This window comes from Gouania willdenowi, chromosome 6 (genome assembly GCF_900634775.1).
Source record: "Gouania willdenowi chromosome 6, fGouWil2.1, whole genome shotgun sequence".
NCBI lineage: Eukaryota > Metazoa > Chordata > Actinopteri > Blenniiformes > Gobiesocidae > Gouania > Gouania willdenowi.
This window is the reverse complement of record NC_041049.1, coordinates 36,154,619-36,177,772: the sequence shown is the minus strand read 5'-3', so window position 1 is coordinate 36,177,772 and position 23,154 is coordinate 36,154,619. Positions and strand designations below refer to the sequence as shown.

The following is a 23,154-nucleotide window of genomic DNA, read 5'->3' as shown; positions in this document are numbered from 1 at the left end:
AAATAGTTTTGTAAAAATTGTTCAATGAAAAGCATTTCTGTATTTACAAGCATAATTATTTTTCTTCATAGAAGTTTTTTTAAGTCTGTTTTTTGTCTCCATGGTAGGCGTCATTGAGGCGTAAAACTGATTCTCCAATGTGTCTCAAGTAGGTCTCACTCTCTGGTCTCATCGGTTGCTCCTAAGACATTTTAGGAGAAACAAAATAAGCCATAGAAACAGTTTCTCTCTCATGTCTCATGTATGTCTCAATTATGTCTCAAACTCTGATCTCATCTTTTGCTCCTAAAACGCTTTAGGAGTAACAGATGAGAATCACATTTTTGTCTTCAAAAGTTTAAGAATAGACATGTTTGAGCAGTAAAATTTTCCTCTGGGTTTTTTTGTAGGTATGTCATTATTAACACACAGCACAACAGTTGATGTATCACTGAACTTTATTTGGTCATCTCAAGAATCCTTTTCTTAACAAAATAGAGATTTGTAAAAATTTAAAGGAAAATGAAAGCGAATCCTGACATTAAAAGGTCCAGGCTAATAATAAAGCAATACAAACGAAAACCTGCCTGCAAGCAAAATAATTTAGAAGTGACAAAAACCTATAAGCACAACACAAAAGCAGTGCTTGCATCCACAAGGACGAACTCAACCCCACCAGCAACTATCTTTGCATCCTTGCTCACTAGTATTATGGACATTTTCATGTCCTCAACCAACCGCCAACCTGCGTGACCTAAACCATTTCTTAAAACGAGACACCAACTTATAAAACATGCCTAGAAAAAAGTAAAGGCTCAGGCTATCCAAAAGTGCATTTAGCATTTAGCCTCAGAATGTCTTTTAAAGGCCACGCCTCTGTTGCGTACAAAATCTCGAATGTTTTGAATGGATCTTGTCTCCAAGATAGGGTGTTCCTTTTCCCTGCACTTCAGGCACTGCTGAATGGTGGCAGTTAAACCATTTTCAATAAAAGGCCTCATATGTTTCATCACAGCTTGTATCTCCTTCTCAGTCCATGGTTTCTTCACACACCGCCTTGATGAAACACGGGAACCTGAAAAAATTAGAGATTAAGATTGGAAGATAAAAAAAGACAAAAGATCCTTCAAGATGTACTTGCAGGTAGGGATGTTGCTGTTCAAAATTGCCAAACACCCTGGAACTTGTGTAGACTAAATGTGCGTGATAATAAAAAACAAAATATATCCAGCTTCTTTATATGCTTTATACCTGTGCTTCCCAAACTTTTTTTTGCTGTGCCCCCCCTATAGAACACCTTTGAGATGAATTAGAGTGGAGACTGAGAGCCAGTCTCCTCGTCCAACATCAGTGTGTGACCTCACAAATGTGCTTCTTGTTACTATGGCAGCGCGCGTGGTCGTAGTGGCTCACGGCTCTCCGTTCCTTTACCTCCTTTCCTGTACTATTTATTTATGTCCTATGTTATATTGTATATATTGTTTATTTATTTATTTTATTTCTTGCACTGTTACTGGAGTTGGCTTGTTTTAATCCCATGGTACATGTGTACAATGACAATAAAAGCATTCAAAAAAAAAAAAAAAAAAAATGCGCTTCTGAAAGAATGGTCAAAAATTCCCATAAAGTCACTCCTAAACCTTGTGTAAAGCCTTCTCAGAACAGTTGAAGCTGCTATAACTACAAAGGGTGGATCGCCGTCATATTAAATCCTATGGATTAAGAATGGGATGTCACTTAAATTCATATGTGAGTCAAGGCAGGTGACCCAATACTTTTGACAATATAGTGTATGTCTAACCAAACATAATGTAAGTGTAGACTGCACATTAGCAAGCGTGCCTAGTGATGGACAGCATTTAAAAAATACCTTGAGTAACTGAGTCAGGGAGATGAGGTGAACCAGAAGTCACACAGACAGAGTTCCCCAGGTCATCTAAAAAAATATTGCACAGTATAAATGTATGGGCTTAAAGAGCCTGTCTACCTACCAATCAAACACCATGGCCATGGAGAATGGGAATACATGTAAAACAGTAATATATTTTACTGCCATGCACATAACAGCTTTAACTTTCATATTATCCATTTGGTTTAAGTAAATGTTCTGTACTTTTTCCAGTACAATATTCTTCTGTGGTTGCTATGATCATATGATCGCCCGGGATACCGGGAGGCATAGACGAGTTGGTTAGCTGTAAAGATTGGCCTACTTTTATTTGTATGTCGCTTTGGACAAAGGCATCTGCCAAATAGCAATAACCATAACCATACCTTGAGCTGTGGTCTCAGAGAGGTGAGGCGATCCAAAAGTGCCAGAAGCCAACATGTCTTCATTGTCTAAAAACAAAACAAGACAAAAAAAAACAAACAATGGCATCAACTACACAGCAATGAGGGTAGGCAATAAGAAGTTCATGCATGTTGTAATGACAGTAGGCTGTTATCTAAATGTATATAAAAATTTTAAATATTTCACCAATACAATCAAAATATGAACCAAGAAATTGTGCTTCTAACAAAGTTTTTAACAATCGTACTACTAGCAAATTTCTGACTAAAACCATTTTAATATAGTCTAATGAACCCACAGATCCCAGCTCATTACATGACACATGTTGGGCAAACTTTGGGTCCATTATTGAGATTATACCTTGAGCTGTGGTCTCAGAGAGGTGAGGCGATCCAAAAGTGCCAGAAGCCAACATGTCTTCATTGTCTAAAAACAAAACAAGACAAAAAAAATGGCATCAACTACACAGCAAGGAGGGTAGGCAATAACAAATTTTCACTAATACAATTACAAAATCCGCATTTTGGGACCACATTTGAACGGTACCTTGCAGAGTGGAAACATTAGGAAGTTGCTGTGCTGTATCCATATCAACGATGTCATCTATTAAATTAAATTGGAAAAATGTTATTACACCAACCATATACACATACACTAAGTAGATTTAACAACATAAATGATGGATACAATCAATTTTATCTAGAGATTTTCCTTGAATATCCTTCACACTTCCGTTCTCCATAGCCATAAGCAGCTTTGAGATCTTAGCCAGCTGAATTGTTGATTGGGGCAGTCGATAATACTCTCTATGCACCCTAATGTCATGGCCAAGAAAATTGGCCAGCTGGTCCAGTTCATTATCTTTCAAGTTCATGACTTGGCTTATTGTGGCGATCTGTTTGCGAAGGTTAGTGGATCTGAGGTTTTGAGGATCTTTGGCTCCACAAGCATCTGCAAATTGACCAAACTGCCCTCTGTAGTGACCACCACTACAAGGAACAGCGAAGAGGTAATCATTGTTTTCAGTAACTCCACACTCTTTCCTCTTACTAATGAGGAGTGACAGGTTAGCAGTCATATCAGGAGTCAGAATCACAGCAACCTTTCGTCCTTTCTTCCCCCTTAATTCCACTCTGACGAATTGTTTGCAGAGTCTCTTCTCAACTTCTGTAAGCCCAGTGCTTATATCATCGTTAAGTTGTGACATGTCACGATCTTCAAAATTTTTTTACAGTCATCCGCGCCACTTCACCTTCCCTCCTCCTATTAAACAAAATGATTTGACAGAGGGTCACCTTTGCTAGTGCTGCATAAGTGCCTGCTGTTGGGTTATCGGTTAGTTTCTCCTTAGCCAATTCCATTTGCTGACCAAGATATAACTGTAGCTTCTGAACGTCTTTGGCCAGTGGAAGCCTGGTGCTCTTGTTGTATTGTGCCTCGCTCAGGTTTGATAAAGCAGAATGGGAAACTAATTCAGACCACTTTGTTTCATTAAGTGTATGAAACCTTTTGATGGAATCGATCGCCACTTGGTCCTCTTCCATGAGGGCACGACACATCATGAGGTCACTTATCTTTCTAAGAGAATGTCCAATTTTCAGGGCCAAACTTGGGGCTTTGTATGTGTTGTTTTTGTTATCAAAACCTGAAACTCTTTTGACAGCACTAGTAAGAGTAAGGAAGTTGCCTGGTTTTATTGCCTCTTCCATGTTCTGGATTCTAGTTGTGTGGCGCAAAGTCACAAGTAATCTCCCAAGTTCCCTTACTTTCTGTCTTATATATTCATGCTTTGATCGGTCACTTCCATGTTTATTAAAGAGAGACTGGGCAAACTGCATGAGATAATGATCATTCCTTACTGCAGACGACACGGCATCCTTGTGCATTTTGCCCAGCAATGACCAAAGTTCACTTGAAATTGGCTGGGGCATTGTAGATTGAGCAGATGCTATACCAATGACTCTCTCTCTCAACTCAGGTCCCTCTTCAACATTATTCTCTGGTCTCAGAGCACATCTTTTCATATGTCGAGAAAGTTCTTTTCTGGATAACATACCCTTACAGTACAAGCAGTAATCATACGTCTCAGAGCTTTTGCTCTGTTTGGAACTCCTTTTCACTTTAAGACAGCCTGACCCTGTGGTGTTAACGACTGAGTTATGCTTGAAGTTGCCAAGGTTTCGTAATTTTCCAAGAATAACCTTTCTTTCCTTTGATGATTTGGGGAACTGGAGTGCCTGTGCGATTTCAGCATTTTCATTTACATGCCTCTCGAGATGACGTGCAAGTTTTGTTTGAGGTTTTCCACATACAAAACAATAATTGACATGGCTTTTAAGGAGTTTTCCTGATTTGGTTTGGGATTTACTTTGGCCAAGAATATCCACAGTACCCTTTTCGGTACTCGTATCTCTCGTTTTCTGCATATATGACTCTGAGCTTTCTGGTTTCGGTTCGGGGTCACTTTGGAGATCACCGGTAGTTTCTAGATCCATCATCATTTGTTCTTGTTCAGCAAATGTAATGCCTAAATCAGGCATATTAGTGGTATGGGACGTTTTGGATGGTTCAGGCAACTCAACACTGAACTCTGTCCCTGAGCTTTCTGAACCTGATACAGACTCTGGGATGTACTCGTCATCAGATGAGACATCCTCCTGTAAAGTACATTAAATGAATGAATGAAGGAATGAAATACACATGGGATATATGGATTTCAAAAACAAACTCATCATATTGATATATACTTCAATGTACACTTACATCTAATATATCCCAGTCTTCTGAGGATTTCTGGAGGCAGATTTTATGCCACACACCACAGCATTCTTCATAGACAAAATTAGACAAAGCATAGCATTAGACAACAATTTAGCAGTTTCCCATGCTGACCGATTACATGCTCATTTTCTTATTAAATGCAAACAGCTTCACACTTCTGAAACATACAAAATCAAGAAATGTGAACAAAATTAACTGTTTAGTACAAATGCACAGTTTGAGTGATGGATAAAATTCAATTTAGACAAAAAGTAGACAGGTTTGAACCATTAAGGTAGAATTCACTGGAGTGGCAGAGCATTTACTTTACCCATTCAAAGTCAAAGCATCAAACCAAGAAGAGTTTTTTGCATTGGTAACATTACAAATATGGGCTTGTTGAAATTTGTCCAAACAACAATTAAAACAGTGGAGTTTCACTTATTGTGCCATTGGGTTGACATTTGAAGCAACTCATCTATAAGTTGTAGTTTTATTTTGGAGTCACGCAAATGAATGGTTCATGAAAAATACATTTAGCCGAGCTGCAACGTACTGGATGAAAGAGCGATACATTTTGTGAGGAGTTAAGGTTGTAGCCTAACTTAGGCCTAAGTCTAATCAAGAGCAATAGGAAAATGTAAATAGCCTAATAATATAAATGATAATACCCAAAGGTGATAGTCTCCAGGGATAGGGAAACCCTGCGTGATAAATTTGTGATGCGACTCACCGTCCAAACCCCCCCCCAGTAAAAAAAAAAACCTCCTTCGCTTCACGTGAATGGCCTATTTTGATTCCAAAATGGTAAATTAACAAAAGGCGACTAGTTTGCACATATGCTCCCTGTTCTCGCCACGTGCCTCCATTTGCAAACACACTTGCTTGGTACGTCATAGTATCTGCCACTCCAGTGTTCACGGCAATGGTTTGAACTGAGAAAACATTCAATCAACATGTGTTCATGCTTTATAGGTGCAAGTCTGAAACTGCCCCATGACATGAAAACTATGGTATACTGAGAAGAGCATTAATTAGGAGAAGATGAATAACACACTTACGTTTGCATCTTAAACCGGGCCATCTGATAGATGTCAAAGGTGAATGGCATATCCAGCATTTGTCAATTCTCACCAATTCAAAAACCAGCTTATGGATTGTACACTGTGACAAAAATGTTCAAAACATGAAATAATGTTAACCTTTACACAAACAAATTATATAATGAATTAAAAAAAAAGACAAAAACTTTCACACAACCTTTTCTACAAATCCATCAGGAAAGATAAAAGGGGGAAAGAAGTTACTTTTGAGATATAATAGCTAAGCAAATCTATTCAATTCCTGTGACTTATGTTTAGCTTGGCTAACCGTAGGGATGTCACTCATCACACACACAAAAGAGAAAGATATGCTTATACTTGGAACTTTGGCATTTAAAAACACAACACGTGTACTTTCTGAACCTGCCTCTCTACAATATAGGCCACTAGTGAAACAGTGGGTAACTAACTGATAGGGACAATTATTCTCTTCTTCCTAGCCACAGCACTACATAACCTCAAACTGCAAGGACATATGTTAATTAACCATGGACTATCTATTTCAGTAAAGCAACAAAAGTTAAAACAATTCTATGTTTTTTGCACAGAAACTCAAGGTATGCAAGGACGCTGTCCTTTGGACTTTTAATGACATCCATGCTCAAACCCCCAGTCTTCCACTAGTGAACTCCCAGTCTATGACACACTCAGAAAAACACCAGTATTAGGGGGACACCATGGTTCATCAGGACCATCCATGCTGAATAGAGAACATTTCCACTATTTAACTCCCAGTGTATGACACACTCAGAAAAACACCAGTATTAGGGGGACACCATAGTTAGTAAGGACCATCCATGCTGAATAGAGAACAATTCCACTATTTAACTCCCAGTGTATGACACACTCAGAAAAACACCAGTATTAGGGGGACACCATGGTTTGTAAGGACCATCCATGCTGAATAGAGGACATTTCTACAGTAGCTTCAAGATGTTTCCTCACTTTACTTACTTTCAATCCAGAGACGTGTGTTCATTAACATGCACTGTCCCAAACACATAAAATAAACTACTAAAATACTGACAATTGTGTCCCATGGAACATCACAGTACTTCTAACCATTGGTCAATTTCAAAACACAGGTAAATTCAAACTCACCTCACAAGCAGAGTCGTTTGGTGCGGCTCTGGATGATTGGCACTCCAATCCTGATTTGGTCTCTGTACGAGGGAAAACAGGGGAGATTCAGTGCTTAACTTTCCTCAAGTCATAAAACCAAATATAGCCATAAGATACTCAACTCACATCCCTGACTAAAAATGGCCTCATATTGCCACATTTTTATGCTGCAAACCCTTAGCAGGCATGACATGCATTGCCAGAAGTTAGCAACATTTACTCAAAACTATCACTGACCACTGGCAAGGTCTGTTGAGAACATAGGGGGTGACACCTCCTGGTGCTGGACACCAACTTCTCCAATCCCCTCTTTCACAGTGCTGCATTGACCTCCGACACATTGCACCTAAAAAAAAGAACAGCAATATGCAAAGACGAACAGGCACCAACTGGTACAGTGTCCATTTTACATTAAAGGGACACCCTCACTCAAACCTTGAAGTTTATGACACTCAAAATGATGTAGCCAGGGTAACAAAGTGTGGTAACACTTTAATTGACGGGTGAGTTCACAACACATTCATAGCAGCTGTCATAAACTGCACAAAAAGCATTCATGACTGTTTCACAAGACATGGCTCAACATTCATAACAAACCTTTCATGAATGTAGAAGACAGAACAACGACAACTTGTCAAAATAAAAGTCCAGCAATCGCAAATATGTCCCTTACGAAACTACATCATTTCTAAACATTCATACATCCCAAAATAAACAGCTGAATTCAAACTAACCTCATGCACAGGGCTGTCTGGTGTGGGACCAAATGACTGACACTCTGCTCTCAATTCGGTGTCTGTTGAGGAGAACACAGGACATGAAGGCACAGTGCTTTGCAAGACCCCAGTATTTATCAAACATTGCCAATCCAAGCAAAGACACACCTCTGGATAAGTCTGTAGAGAAAACATTGAGTTCCAAGTCATGGGCATGGTCACCAAGCTCTGCTACGGAGTGTTGGCCAGAAGGGATGCTTGCACCACTGAGCTGTGTCTAAACAAGTTAAACAGATGCAGATGACAACTTGGACATCATCTACACAATTGTCAATTCAATTCAATTTATTGTCATTGAGCATCCTCTTGTAAAATTCCCATATCACATTTCTGACTGCATTTTGTTCTACATTAGTACACCTTAGAAAGGTTACGCTGTCTGCATTTATTAATTACTTGCTAACAATTCAGCTAGAGAAAATATATTTTGCGGATGAATTGTTATTTACCAATAATTCACTACATTTTGCTGTGCCCTCATTCAATAAAACTATGCCAGGTGTACATGGTGATGCTTTGTCTTGTGTCATACTTCTTTTCTTAGCCATTGTAAAACAATGGGACTTATTGCTTTAACAGATATTTAACCTAACCTCACAAGCAGAACTGCCTGATGTCATATTGCAGGACTGGACTCCTGGTCTCTCTCTGGTCTCTGCAGAATACAAGAAAGAATATGAGGAAGGCTAGGGAAAGTGGGGATGTCAAGAAGCAACACCATCATCACTGGTTCACATGGTTCACTGGGACACAATGGGCCTCATTTACTAACATTGCGTAGAGAATGGCGTATATTTTGGGTGTATTGTGGAAATACACCAGAGGCACGTCAGATTCATGAAGCCATGTGTACCTGTCCTTTTCAGGTGTACGCAGGACGTGACTTTGATGAATGCGGCGGCTGAAAAACAGCGTCATTAGCATGAAATGCCTTCAAATATTCATGTTTGATCTGGCCTTACCCACGAGTTTTATGACAAAAACAGGTGAAATACGGGCAAATTAAGGCAAATCTGAGCAGGAAATTATAAAGAGTTTTATAAAAAGGAGGAATTATGTTATTTCCCATTAGAAAACACAAATAATATAAAAAAATTAAAATAATATTAGGCTACTATCATTTTTTTTATTCGATCTGGCAATTAACTAGGGCTGGGCGATGTAGCCTTTTTTTAATATCTCGATATTTTCAAGCTATATCACAATATACAATATATATCTGGATATTTTGCCCTTGCCTTAAGATGCTTTGATGCATACAATCAAACCAGAATGGCAATACTCAATATATATTAATGCGCTGTAATGATCGCCTTCTGAGGACTGTCCCCTAAAGGGAGCCATGGTGACGTGAGATCAGAGCTGATTTGATGAATGGAGCGTTATGATACTTTTCTGTCACTGTCCCGTCTGAAACAACATAGAAGCAGTGATTGAGCTTCCCCTGCACACAATAAACATGCAGTTTGACGGTAAAAAGTTGTTTTGAGTGCGGTTGACAACGACCCACGGAGACATCTGGATCTCTACAGCGCACACTCCCGCACACAGTGTTTTACTTGCCCCATTTTCGAAAGGCACAGCACGAGTCATTGAAGCTTTCAGCGTTGTTTGTTTTGGCTGCGATCAGAGAGACAGAGCGAGAGAGAGGAGGGGCAGGGTTAAGAGGGACAGATAGAGGAGAAAAAGGCATACCGACGTCTCTAGGGAAGAAACTTTTAATGTTACGTGAATTATATAAATATTACGTTATAGTCCTATGCTATATCTCCGAGATAAATACATTGATATTTGCTATTAAATAAGTCTATGTATTTTATATTATATATCAACTGAGGCCACTTCAAACAGCAATAGCCTTTGTGCGGGGAATGCTTGTGGACATCAGCAGAGAGCTGCAGTGGTTTAGACCTAGTTCAAGATCAGACCTCAGACCAGTTTCACACAGGGAGGGCCTGGCTGCGCTAAACAGGTGCAGCTCGCAACACGGAGCCAGAGTTGAGTTTTTGCACGTGTGTGTTTGTCAGCTTGATGCTGCTGCATAGCCTGCTTGATCTCAGCTCCAGGATGATGCACAAATATGTACAAAATTAATCCATGCTGTAGTTTTCGGCTACATATTGAGCTCCTACAAATATCTTGGTATGAGTTTTTAAATGTTAAAAAGCTGTATCAAGAGCAATATAGGTACAATAAATGTAGGCATACTTCCCAATGTAAATTATAATAATGTAAGACAATTTTACAATAGGAAGATCACCCTAATGACTGACAGATAACAGGGCAACACGTGTCATGTGGTTAAAAGTAGTGTTTGTGTGCAGTTTGTCACTGGTTTGTGCGTACAGGATACACCTGCTCTTGAACAGGCGTACCACCTGAGCGCATCGTGCGCCAACGTTCATGTTGATAAATCGCAGATGGAAAAAAAAAAAAAAAAAAAAGATAAATCGCAGATGGTGCAGCGTTTGGGGTGTGCACTATGTGTACACACAAATCCGGTCGTACGCATCTTTCATGAATGAGGCCCATAATGTTTATATGCCCACCATAGCTAAGTAAAACCATCTCCTGGCTATATGTGGCATAAATCTTTGTCACTCATCTACAGCACACCATTGATAACTAGATAAAACATTAAGTCAAACAGTCACTGACCTTTAATAAAGACTGTGGATGACCTGATTTGGTCTTGGAAACTGTCTTTAATGGACTCCTGGGCAGCAGTGCTTGTAAGCGCATGGGGAATCTACAAAGCATACAGGACAAAAACAAACAAATAAACTAGCTGGCATCACCTGGGCGAGTCATGCAAGTTCAAGATTCATCTGACAAGATTGACTGAAAACCACCATGAAGTGACTTCTGTTTTTTGGTTATAATTGTTGGCACTAACAGCAATGGGTATTGCGTAGGCTATATTGTTTAAACCTTGGCACCAATTCATAGGCGAAAAAAAAATCACAATGACCCACCTCTTTACGCCAGGGCCATTCTTTCCCACCATAGTCATAGGTGATTTCAGTTCCTGTCGTAATTTCCTTCAGTGCAAAAAGGCAGAGATGTGGTTTCCCTTCTGCTTCGATCAACTTCATTCTGCAATTTGGTGACTTGTGCTCATCGTTTACCAGTCGTCCAAATGACCCATCTTCAAGTGTTCCATCAATACTGCAAATTTACAAACATCATTCACTAAACAGACGTTTATGACACATTTTTCAATTGTACTTTAATTTGTAGGCAGCTACATTAATGACCATTGTTGGGCGGTAATGCGTTACTTGTAACGCATTACCGCCCCAACATCACTTTTGACAGTAACTAGTACTGTAACGCAATATTTTTCTAAAGAAAAAAACACCGTTACAATATGGTGCATTTGTCCGTTACTTTGTTAGCTGCAATGTACTTCCTGTTTACAGTGGCAGCGCTACATATTTTTGCGGTATGCCAACCACGGTAAAACAGAAGAAGCAGAAGAAACATTGTCAGCGTGTCTCTGTTTACATCACGTGCGCCAATCATGGTGAGTGAATGCGAGAGCAGGACGAGCTTCTCAGAGTGGAAATACGCGCATTATTTTTGTCTCCAAAAGATGCATCAGTGAAGCTAAGCTAACGCTGCGGCTGGATTTTAACGGACTGATTGTTATCCAGGGATAGATCAGCCAAACTATTGCACTGTATTTTGTCGTAAATAAGCAGTCTGTCGCTGCTGCTGAGTCACTGCTAACAGCAGCTCGTTAGCCTGATATGTTTAGCATTGTGTAGCTGAGAAAAATGCTGTGAATTTGTTTTTCCACATTTATTTCTATAAGCGTTTTCAACAGCAGAATGTGCACCTGGAATGCACACAGCTTACTTTACATTACTGTGCTAAGGCTGAAAAATTACTGTTTTAATTTTGGAGCAGCCGTTTTGTGCTTTATATGCACATCATTTATGGTTGTTTTATAGCAGTTGATCAACAGTGGATTATTATATTATTACAGCACTAATATGAAGCTGTATGGACACAAATGACCCAAAATAAATAATACATTCTTTAATTCTAAGTAACTCAAAAGTTACTTTTTCCAGTAACGCATTACTTTTTGGTGTAAGTAATCAAAATAGTAACTGAGTTACTTTGTGAATGAAGTAACTAGTAACGGTAACTAGTTACTTTTCTTCAGTAACTAGCACAACACTGCTAATGACAACATCCAATACAAGTATAGCTGTTCAATGCACAGTTGATAATTTCAAGTGCAACGTGAGATCTTTACTTCAGAAATCCTGACTTCTCACTATAGAAATCTAAACATATTAGTCATTCTGAACCTACCACCAAGTCTTTAGCTTCCATGTGAAGTCAAACATGAAGATCGAACGTGCATCGTGGTACAGTTTACGTCTATGTTCAGCTTCAGCTGCATCAATGAGCTCCCCCCTATACTCCACCACAAAGTCTCCTTGACTGAAAACAGCCGAAGTGAAGATTCCACGACCTGCAGACACAACCTTGTTAAGAGACAAAAGGGTAGCAGACTATCCATTGGATACAACTCAATTGGTGACATCACGTGTAACTCCTCAGTCTAGCCTACAGTAGGGATGGGTACCGAAACCCGGTATCAAAATGACCCCGGTGCTCGCCTCTTCGGCTCAATCCATGAGTAGACGTATCTGTAGACGCTATCTACAACACTCTTGTTATGGTTTTAAGCCAAAAAGCACTGCAAATTCCAGTAAACACATGGCTATTTAAGCAGCTATTGTGGTTTTGAATCAGAAAAGTGTATGTGCGTCACTGCAGAACCATAGCAGCAGCAGCAGAGGAGTTGTGTTTGTGTGCGGAGCAGCACACTGCACTTTGATAGAGAAGCCGTTCTATTCCATAACCGAGTCCGGTGTTGGCGCTGTGAGCCACAAATCCGAATTTGATTTTGAATTGAATCGTGACCCTAAGAATTGAAATTGGATCGAATCATAAGGCACCCAAAAATTCACATCTCTAATATACATTATACCACAGTGTTTGTTTTAGCTGTATGGTAGCTTGAGATAGAGGAGCTCACATTCTAGGAGGTGTGTATGGTAGGAGGAGAGAGGCTTGTTTAGCACTTTACACATCATTTTGGTTCTTAATCTTAATTGCACAATTTGTCATGTAAAGTTATGTTTCATATGCTTGATTTTAATATTTGTATTGTTTAGACAGTTGGTTTAGTGTTTTGTTAATATTAAAAAAAGTTATTTTTACTGTATTTTTTTTGTTTTATTAATACATTTATAATGTTTTATTTAGAACTATTTCATTTTGTATTTTTCATTTATTTTGTGTGCCATATTGTTAAATTTAAAAAATGAAAATAAAAAGATTGAGGTTTTTTGTTATTCTGTGTTTTTCCATTGATAAAAAAAAAAATAAAAAATAAAAATAAAAATCGATAAAGTACCGAATTGATAAGGAGTATCGATAAGAGTAGTAGTATGGATAAATCCTTAATGATACCCATCCCTAGCCTACAGTGTATCGTACAGTGTAAGTCACTCACCTTTAACTGGATTAATATATTTGATTTCCAACATTGAATTCTTGTCTCTTCCTGCAAGGATGTGATTAGTGGCATCCTGAAGGGGAGTAGTTCTCCGTGGCATGACTTAAAGGAAATTAAGGACAAAAATGTAAACAACACAACTTCACTACTTTTCATCTCACTAATACAATGGATATTCAAACAGTTTAAATCGAGTTCTATGCTCTAATAACATTCACATAACATTTCCCGCATGTAATCATGGTTTGCTTATTCTTCCACCTCATGCTCAGATACTAAATGGCAATGCATACGCCATGTTGACCAGCTAAGCAATGTTTTGAAGCTCAAACCAAAACCCAGAATGGGTTTTTAAAAGAGGTAAAAACTATAATATCTTTGTAGAAAGGCACTTTATGAACGCCGGTCCATTCACTTGCATTAGTTTAAAGGGCACACTAGACCTACACAATATGGCGGCCATTGGTCCGTAACACAGTCACGGACCAATGAGAAGTCAACGTATTCATGTCTATGTGTGTAACTGGTGACAAGCATCCCAGTGGCTTTAGCCACTTAGCTCCATATTAGCACGCAGCTAAACTACTTTGTGATAAACAGAGCAATGTGTCAAACATAAATGTGACTGAATAAAACTCTCACCTACCTGTTTGTGGGCGTGCTTTCCGCGGTCTACGATGCTCCTCACTCAGCATAAACAGTGAGCATGCTGCAGCTGCTGCTTCTTCTTCTTCTGTTGGGTTTTTTTGGCGCTTGGCCACCAGTTTTTGGGGCATTACCGCCACCTATCGGGCTGGAGTGTGGATCATTGCGCATGTGCAATGAGAGGCTGTGTATAAATTCCCGCGCTTGTGTATAATGTCCCGCGCTTGTGTGTCGTAGATGCAGGGACCACAACCACCGATAGGGGGTAGTGTCGGACACACAAGTATACAACATATGACAGGTTTTTGGTACATAAGGACTTTTGAGAAAACCACTTTTTAGGCATTAAAACATGCTGAAAAAATGTTTTAGAAGGTTAATTTTATGAGGACAGCAAACTGTCCTCATAAACTGGAGGGTCCTCGTAACTCTTTGAAATGTCTTGAAAACTGTCCTTCTAAACCGTAAAACAAACACACACACACACACACACACACACACACACACACACACACACACACACACACACACAGGCACACAGGATTCTCACACACACACACACACACACACACAATTTCAACCATCCCGCCAAAAAAAAGCAGTCTTAGTTTAGTTGATGCGTTTGTTTTTCCACCTGCATGTGCTTCATCATTATCCGATATGGTCTGACTTCAAAAACATTCCTTCTCTTACCCCGACCCCCTCTCATGACCTTTTCAAATATTACCTGTTGGATGAAATTGGAGAACGCACAGGGAGTTTAGTTGGTACGTGTGAGCTATGACTTGTTTTTAAAGTTTAAATGCCTGTTTGAAGGGGACATATTCAAAGAAGCTCCTTTTGTGGTAAATGTCATAAAACTTATAACACAGGCGGGTTAATTATTTGTTTTGTACTTATGTATTTATATTACTTGTTATTCTTATTTCTTTCTAATTTCAACTTTATTATTTTTCTTTAATATAATATTATTTCTTATATTTATTGCCTTGAAGGCAACATAACTTTATGTTTAATTTGTGTTAAATAAGAAGATAATGCCTGAAAGCTCAAGGGGTACACATAATAAGAAAGGTTGAGAACCAATCAATCAATCAATCAATCAATCAATCTTTATTTGTATAGCGCCAAATCATAACCAATGGTATCTCAAGACACTTTACAGTAGAGCAGTCTTAAGGACGGACTCTTCATTTTATGGATACACACATATGCATGGTGTTAAAGTCTGGAATGATCTCAAGGCTCACTTTAAGTTAATGAGTTCATGGTCAATGTTTAAAAAAAGTCTTTAAAAAACAAAAGGCTTTGAATCACAAGTTTATAAGTTGATGAATGGTGCTGTTATTGTTTTTATATCGTGCTGTTTGGGGGTGGGCTCCGATACAGATACTGATTCAGCTCATTCCATTTTTGCTGTTTAAACGAATGTTTATTTTTTGTATTGAATTGTCTATGTTGGAAGACAGCCAACAGCCAAAAGCAAATCAATCAATATTAGGAGTAAGTTACAGATTAAATTTTTGTCAGGTAATTTGTAATTGTGCTAGATTATTAGAAAAGAAAAAGTTACCCTCCAAACACTGACTTTTTCAAAACGGTGTTTATGTTGTTCAAATCATTTTGCTGTAGTTAACTTTAGGATTTCCCTACGTTTAATCTTCCAGTCATTCATTTTTATTAGGATAATTACTTAGCACCAGAAAGATAAATAAAATCCCAGGGATGAACTCCAAATTAACATATTGGCTCATCAGATTTATCCTTCACAAAAGGCCTTTTTTTTAGAGAGCTTTGACGACGCCGCCAAAGATGTTCACGGGTATTTAATAGTAGACCTCACACCCATATGCCCAGAGCTATACAGACTAAGGACCCGTGTAGAGCCTCACGAACGTCTGGCCGTTTACACCCCCAAAACGTAAATCATGTCGGCACGTATAAAAAGAAACGCCCCCTTGTTGGCGGCTCTGTATCATGCTTCACCCAAGAAACGAAAGGACATTCTTATTCACAGTTCCCCCTAGTTTATCCAAGCATTGTGTGAGATCGCCTTAAATCTTCTGAAAGGAAACATCCCGTTGAATCCTTCTCAGTTTAAAAAACTGAAGAGGCAGAAAAAAATTATCAAGCTGTTGGCCGATAAAAAAACCAGCATAAAACACAAGCAGCGGGCTCTAAAGAAGCAAACTGGTGGTTTTATTCTACCTCTGCTCTCGACCGTCGTGCCTTTGCTCGGCAATCTCATCGGAGGACTGATCCAGAGATAATGACTTTAAAGAAGGCCCAAAAAATGTTTCTTATTTCACCTCACCAGTTAAAGAGTCTAACTCAGCCTTCGCCGTCCATGAGAGAGAACGCTGAGATGGATTTGGACGACCGTATGAGAACAATCTTGAACGAGCAGGGTGTGAGTCCTCATGAGAAAATTAAAAAGTATAGCGTGCTACTGCAAAGATATCTGACCTTTATGAAGCAGGGTCAGAGAGAGGATCGTAGGGTGACAACGACCCAGCACCCGGAGCAGTTGGATGTTCCGTATGACGCCAAAGCTCAAACGTCTTCTCACAAACCACAATCATCCGGCGATGTAAATTTTGACCGTACAGACGAAGATCTTTTGAAAAACCTCCCCCAGTGAGATCGCAAGAGCGCAGAGTACGTCTTAAAAAAAATATCGGAGAATCATGAAGGCTGGAATTCCAAGGGGGAATTCATTTTCAGGGGCGACGCTGTGCAAGGTTCTCACGTGATTGATTTGTTAAAGTATCTCACCCACCCTTTTAAGAAAAAAACCAGGGAGCCATCGCCTGTGGGGTGGACAGAGTTTTTAAATACTCTGTCAGAATTAAACATCCCCTTATCCACAATAAATAACCCGCATGCTCGCGATCAATACCGTCTGCTCAAGAGGGAGGCCGGTGGTTTCCGTGATAAAGAATTTGAAACACCTCGGGAAGCGCCTGAAGGAAAAAGAAGAAAAAAGGCGTTCCGTGTACTATCCCCAAAATGGATTACTCCAGAGAGAGAATTAGCTGCCGAACGGACTGTTGGAAAACAAAATACTTTATCATCGCCGTGGATTAACATTTCATCTTAAATAACTGTGAGGCATAACACATTTTATTGTCTTTCATCAATAAAAATATTTATTGAGCATATTTTGTGAGTGTACATTTTTAAAGCAAAATACACATGGGTAATGGCATAGCATAAGCATAAAAAAAGTAATTTTTTTTATTTATGACAATCTTTAAGCATTTGTAAAGAACAATTCCCCTGTTTCGGATTGCGATTGAATTCATTTTTAACACACCGCTGATATTTTCTGACATATTCGTACACCGTAAGATCATTCTTTATCACATCATCATCGTACAGAGACAGCGTCTGTCCATAAGATAACCCGCACGCCCGATGGCAGAGATAATAGACGCAGTGATGTCCGCAAACCGTTGACAAGAGGTGTTGCAACTGCTTGTCGTGGTATTCTATGTTTTGTGAGCGATCTTCCAAAAACTGTAAGATGGTTGTCGGGTAGTGAGCAAAGTCCGGGGGGAATCCATAAGAGTCGAAAAAGGTGGCTTTGCGGTTCTTTTCCAAGGTCAGAGCTAACCAGTGTTCTCCAGGCATGTGACCGGGGTGTGTGTTGACTATAAAGTAGGCGGGTGGTTTAAAAGACGGATTCAGCGAGGGAAGTTGATCCGGCGCCCACACACCGCAGAATGCATCCCCCAACAGACTATGCAATAGAGTCTCTAGTTGAATGTTATCCATCTTCTCAATAATAATCCACCAGAACCTGCCTCTTAGCGTTGATCTCCAAAATAGAATCGTAACAGGCGTAGACGATAAGCGTAGTGGTGTTTGGTAGGGGAACTCTAAATCTCATCTCCAGTCTTAGATTTCCGTTTGAAATGGGGGAGAGGGCGTCATTGTCATCGCCCGGGTTGAGATTAAACACAAACAGAGAGTATCCTTCGTTAAAATCCTCCCGGGTGATGCTCAGAGGTAAGTCTTTAAGATGTCTCCCTGTAGCCAGGAACATGTTGTATAATTCTCTGACGGATAACCCGGCATTAAATTGCGGCTGGAAAGCCTTAGCGGGGATCTGTCTGCCGTCCTGACAGAGAGCCAGGTATTCAACGTCGTTGTGAATGAAATTAAATGGTGATAGGTCTCTTCTCCCAGTAAAGGCTTCGTGGTGTACCATAGCCAGTACCACGTATTTGGGCATGGAACCCAGAAACAGATTCCTGGGTGCATATCCTAGAGTTCTCCGGTAGGGAGTATGTTTTCACGTTGACCCGCGAGAGGGGGTAGAGAGCGTTACCTTTCATTAAGGCTGCGGCGTGACCTAACCGCACAGCCGGGGACACAGAGACTTTTTTTGCAAACAGAGAGGCTCCCAATATTTTCAGACGAAACGTAGAGTCGCGGACTCCGGTGAGGGAAAAAGCGTCACTAGCTCTGGTCAGTTTAATTCTCAAATCAACCGAATTCAGCAAAAGTCTCTCGCAGAAAAATATATCTCCGTGAAGAGGGCCGAGCAGGTGCAATTCTCTGGAGGTGCTTGTGAAAGCCGCTCTCTTATTTAATCCTTTATTCGGTCCGTTAACGGTCACTGTAGAGTTTATTGCACCGGCTGTATCTTTGTAAAAAAGGCCTGCGCTAAACTGACTTTTCAGAGTGTTCTCTGAAAAGTTGAGAAGAGTCTCAATCATAGCGCGGTAGGGATGTGTAGCGCTAGACTGCAAAATCAGCCTATCCCCCAAAGTAACGTCACACTGACTGAAAATTGTATTTAGAGGATAATTGATGAGGGCTACGGATGCGTCGTTTGCCAGGTCCGTGCCATCGTCGTTGGTGATTTTTACACGTAACAATGTATCGTTCAGGTCCAGATACTTGTCCCCATCTCCGGGGATGAAAAACTCTATAGGTCCTCCGTCGGCGATGGCCAACAAGGGAGAGATTTCAGTGTAGATTTTATCATCAATCGAAAGCTGCGTCATCGGAATAGCGAATATATCTAATTCTGCGAGGGTGCATTCTGGAGATTTCTGGTGCAACAGTGCCATATTTGATTTAATTAAAAAATATCGGAGCTCCGGGTAGACTTGTTCTTCGCGCGTCTGCTTTTTGCAACTGGTTTCCTCTTCTTACCGCGTGATCGTTTATTAGAGTTTGAAGGGGCTCGTTCTCCGGGAGGTCGCTTTCTCGATCTACGTGACATGACCATATTACCGCCGCTCCCCTCTTGCTTTGAATCACTGCTTCGTGCCATCGCACGGGCAAACACGTCCGAGGCAATGTTGCTGGCTGCCTCTTTAAGATGCGGTTTAGCTATGGCAAAACCCTTCTTCACCAGAGGACTAATAAAACGAAATAATTTAGAAAACAAGGATCCTATCCCACGCCCATACATTACCGGGGCTCCATAAAAGCCGGGCAAATTCCCGCCGACCTGACTCTCATAATAAGATACAAAACGGTGAGGGTCCTCTCTCAAGGCGGCCCGAACCATTTTTAATTTTTTGTTTTTCTTCTTTTGGATGTACCAAAAAAAACAATGTACCTTATCGTACGATGTTCGCGAAAGGAAACCCCCTTAGACTAACGGGTAGTTACCTTAGCTCAACGTCTCGACACTGAATGACATTGTCTTAGACGGATGGTTTATATAAGCTGACGGCTTCATGCTTTGGGTCTAAAGTGAAGCGTTACGATAGTCTTACCGTAGGTAAAATCTACCGGTTTGTTTTGATCTGATTTTATCTCAATTTTAATGTTTTCAATGTGATGTTTGGCTACCGGTAAGTAATAAGAGGGATTGAAATATTGCGTGATAATGTCACCGTACGTTCCTTTAATATCGAACGTTCTCAAAAGCGGTGCATATACATCACCAACCATCTGCGGACTTACAATGTCGCAGTAACAATACATGTGGTAAAACCCTGCGCGTATATCGGCTGGGTAGTGTGCAAACTTTTTTTCAAACACAAACCATTCCCCCGGTTTTAGTCCCAGCAGGTAAGCCGCTGGTGCGTCAAAGAGTACGTGAGTTTGACCTCCGGCTTGGAATTCCATCTTTTTTTGAATACCGCTATAGACGAGATAAATATCGGAATTGATTTTTCTAAAAAAAACTATTCAGCTCATTCATAAAGGTTCCTATGGTATTGTAATAACCTCCTCTAAATCTCTGCTGATGTACGACGCTTTCTTTCGCTGGTTCTTTGGGTTTTTCCCTCCAATAAAAATAGGCGTCACTCTGCGCTATGGTAAAGAAGGTGTGCGGATATGAAATTTGCGTCATGGCTACCTCCCAGCGTCTGTCTAAATTTATATGTTGAGGTAAATCCACCCGGTAACTGGAACTCTTGTTGTCTTTAAAAACGTTGAGGCTGGCGTTGGAGGGAAGAGTGATGAAAAACCCTTCATCCTTTGGGCCGTACATGGTGAAATGATGGTTTTTGCCATCTTGTGTAGATCTTTTATACATTTTTCAAATCAGATTCCTTGATCCAACTGTTAAATTTCTCGGGCCAATTTTTCCACTGTACAAAAACTTGTTTTTCACCCTTCAAGGTGCGTCGATTCAGAATCTTCTCTACATGATAGACTTTGTCTTTGTCCATCGTTACTTTTTGCAACTCTGCCTCGTAAAATGAACCTTGGATGGCTTCTCCGTCATAATCTGTTAGTTTGTACACAGGTGGTCTGCGTGGTATACAGTGTGATATTGTAAACATTTCATCCGTAAAACTCTGTTCATATTTTTTATCAAACACTCCCCTCAACTTTGAGATCCTGACTATGTCACCCTTCTTAAAATTCATCTTTGGAAGATATGTTTGAGGTGTACCGTACAAGTTTTGAAACACTTGATCGGTGTTGTCCGAGGTCACCTGCACAGGCCTCATTTTAATACTGGTGTGATAGCTGTGATTATAACCTTTCACCAAGTCTTGTAGGACATTGAGGTATCGCAAAGTGTTGTTTGCTGTAAAATATCTCCACATTCTACCCTTTAAAGTACGATTGAATCTTTCCACCATAGAAGCTTTGAGATTGGTGGCTGTGGAAAAATGAAAGATTCCGTATTTTTTCATCAAAACCTCAAAACTTTTATTAAAAAATTCTTTCCCCGCGTCGGTTTGAATTTTTTTGGGCGTCTGACTTTCGGCAAAAATAGATTCAAAGGCATTCACCACTTCCTTTGCGGTTTTTCTTTTCAGAGCCCTCACGTAAGCTTTCTTGGAAAATACATCTATGACCGTTAATAAATAATTGTACCCATCATTGTGCTCAGACAGGGCCTGCATATCGCACAGGTCAGCCTGAAATTGATTTAGTGGGCGAGACACAAAAACCCAATTTCTAGGAAAATGTATTCTGGCAGGTTTGTGTAGAGTATATGCATCTTGCGTTGATAGGAATTTCTTAACATTTTCTACAGGGATAGTCTTTCCCATTTCATCTTGCACACCTCTACGGAGTCGCTCTACACCGCCAAAGCTACCGTGGTGAGCTGGGGTGTAGTATACTTTTTTCATGAAACGTATCTCAGACATGATAAGGAAGAATGAGAAGAAAAGAGAGGGTTTACAGTATTTATTCATTTTTATTAGCGATGCATCAGTCATTTTAAGTATACATATATAGATATAAAACATTAGCAAACACATTGCTTTTCAAAAAGACAACAACTAACATGAATGAATAATTAAAACAATAGCACACAAGTTTTTTTAATTTTTAAACATTTACTTTTTCAAAAACCTACAACTAATATGAATGAATAATTAAAACATCACACAACATACAAAAGTCTAAATCTACCTTTTTATCATTGTTAAAATCTGAGCCAGTACAGAATGATCCACAGTACGGTAAATGACATTGTGTATTTTTTCAAGCTCAAACATGATATTTACAGAATAGCACAAGTTTGGTGGTAACATGAACGAGTAGAGCGTAAAATGCAAGCAGATGAGAGGCTCTCACTACATGATTAGCCAGGTCTTTTAGAATTTCTTTAAAGCATTCGGACAAACCAGATTGGCACAAAAATACTGTGTCGCGGATCATCGCACTCCAAAGTACTGGAGCGGGGTGGGATCTTGTTATTGCCAACAAGTTTTTCAGTCTCTCAATGTCCGTGTCTCTGACAAAAACATTGGTGTTTGTAGACGCTGAGACATTGTTCTCAATAACCTGACAATATAGCTTAATTAACTGAGAAATTACCATTTGGCTCTCAATGTCGGCGAGGACCTTTCCAAAGAAGCTCCCCATTTCTCAAAAACAGAATCAAGGATTTTTCCAAAACTCGGCCATCTCTTCCAGGTGCTCGATCGTAACCCCTTTTTCGCCGACCAGCGTGTCATACATGTCAAATATGGTGTCATGGATTTTGGACGTTGACCTCAAACGTAGCAAAAGAATCTGCACAGCGGCTCTGACTTTGCGTTCCTCCATTGGAATGTTGTACAGGTTCAAGAGATGTTTGATGGCTGGAATTAACTTGGGGGTGTAGAGTTTTTTCATCAGTCCGTGAAAGTTGTCGTTGTAGAATTCGTGCTCGAGGACATCCAAGCAATCATGCTGCCACTGGCTGGGATGCTCGATTTTGCATCCGTTGCATGTTTCTCTCTTGTACTGAGAAGATGAAGCACACCCGCTTTTATCATTTTAGCAAAGTCGAGGGCCCCGCTGTCAATCTCATCCCCGCCGCTACTTCCTGCTCCGGGCGGAGTATGATCTGGCTCGGTACCTCCTGAATAATTGTCTTCTGACATTGTCGATTCAGAAGAGGAGGAGGAGGAGGTGGTTGTGGATGATTGACAGGAGTCGGTGATGTGTGAGCAGGGCGCAACCACGACGCAGCAATCTTCCGGTATAGGCGATAAGGACCGAGGGTACGGC

General features: G+C 40.1%; 1 protein-coding gene across 20 annotated transcripts; it reads right to left on the bottom strand.

Moving 5' to 3' along the window:
- Nucleotides 1-517: 517 nt before the first annotated feature.
- LOC114465886 (uncharacterized) lies at nt 518-14,708 on the bottom strand. 20 transcript variants are annotated; one of them, XR_003674363.1, is made up of 18 exons: nt 14,222-14,708; nt 13,573-13,677; nt 12,360-12,522; nt 11,009-11,201; nt 10,692-10,782; nt 8,627-8,688; nt 8,142-8,250; nt 7,992-8,053; nt 7,495-7,603; nt 7,237-7,298; nt 6,094-6,196; nt 5,036-5,100; nt 2,819-2,875; nt 2,633-2,698; nt 2,254-2,319; nt 1,850-1,915; nt 988-1,054; nt 518-745 (listed from the first exon to the last, which is right to left on the bottom strand). XR_003674363.1 is itself a non-coding variant. In XM_028451201.1 (17 exons), exons 1-16 carry the CDS (start codon nt 14,349-14,351, stop codon nt 1,025-1,027), a joined length of 1,473 nt encoding a protein of 490 aa, XP_028307002.1. In that variant the 5' UTR covers nt 14,352-14,708; the 3' UTR covers nt 518-745; nt 988-1,024. The 20 variants fall into 20 exon arrangements, 11 of the variants coding, with proteins under 11 accessions (XP_028307002.1, XP_028307005.1, XP_028307001.1 ...); XM_028451201.1 differs by lacking the exon at nt 1,850-1,915; XM_028451202.1 differs by lacking the exon at nt 518-745 and having other exon boundaries at nt 909-1,054.
- Between the last annotated feature and the right edge of the window lie 8,446 nt (nt 14,709-23,154).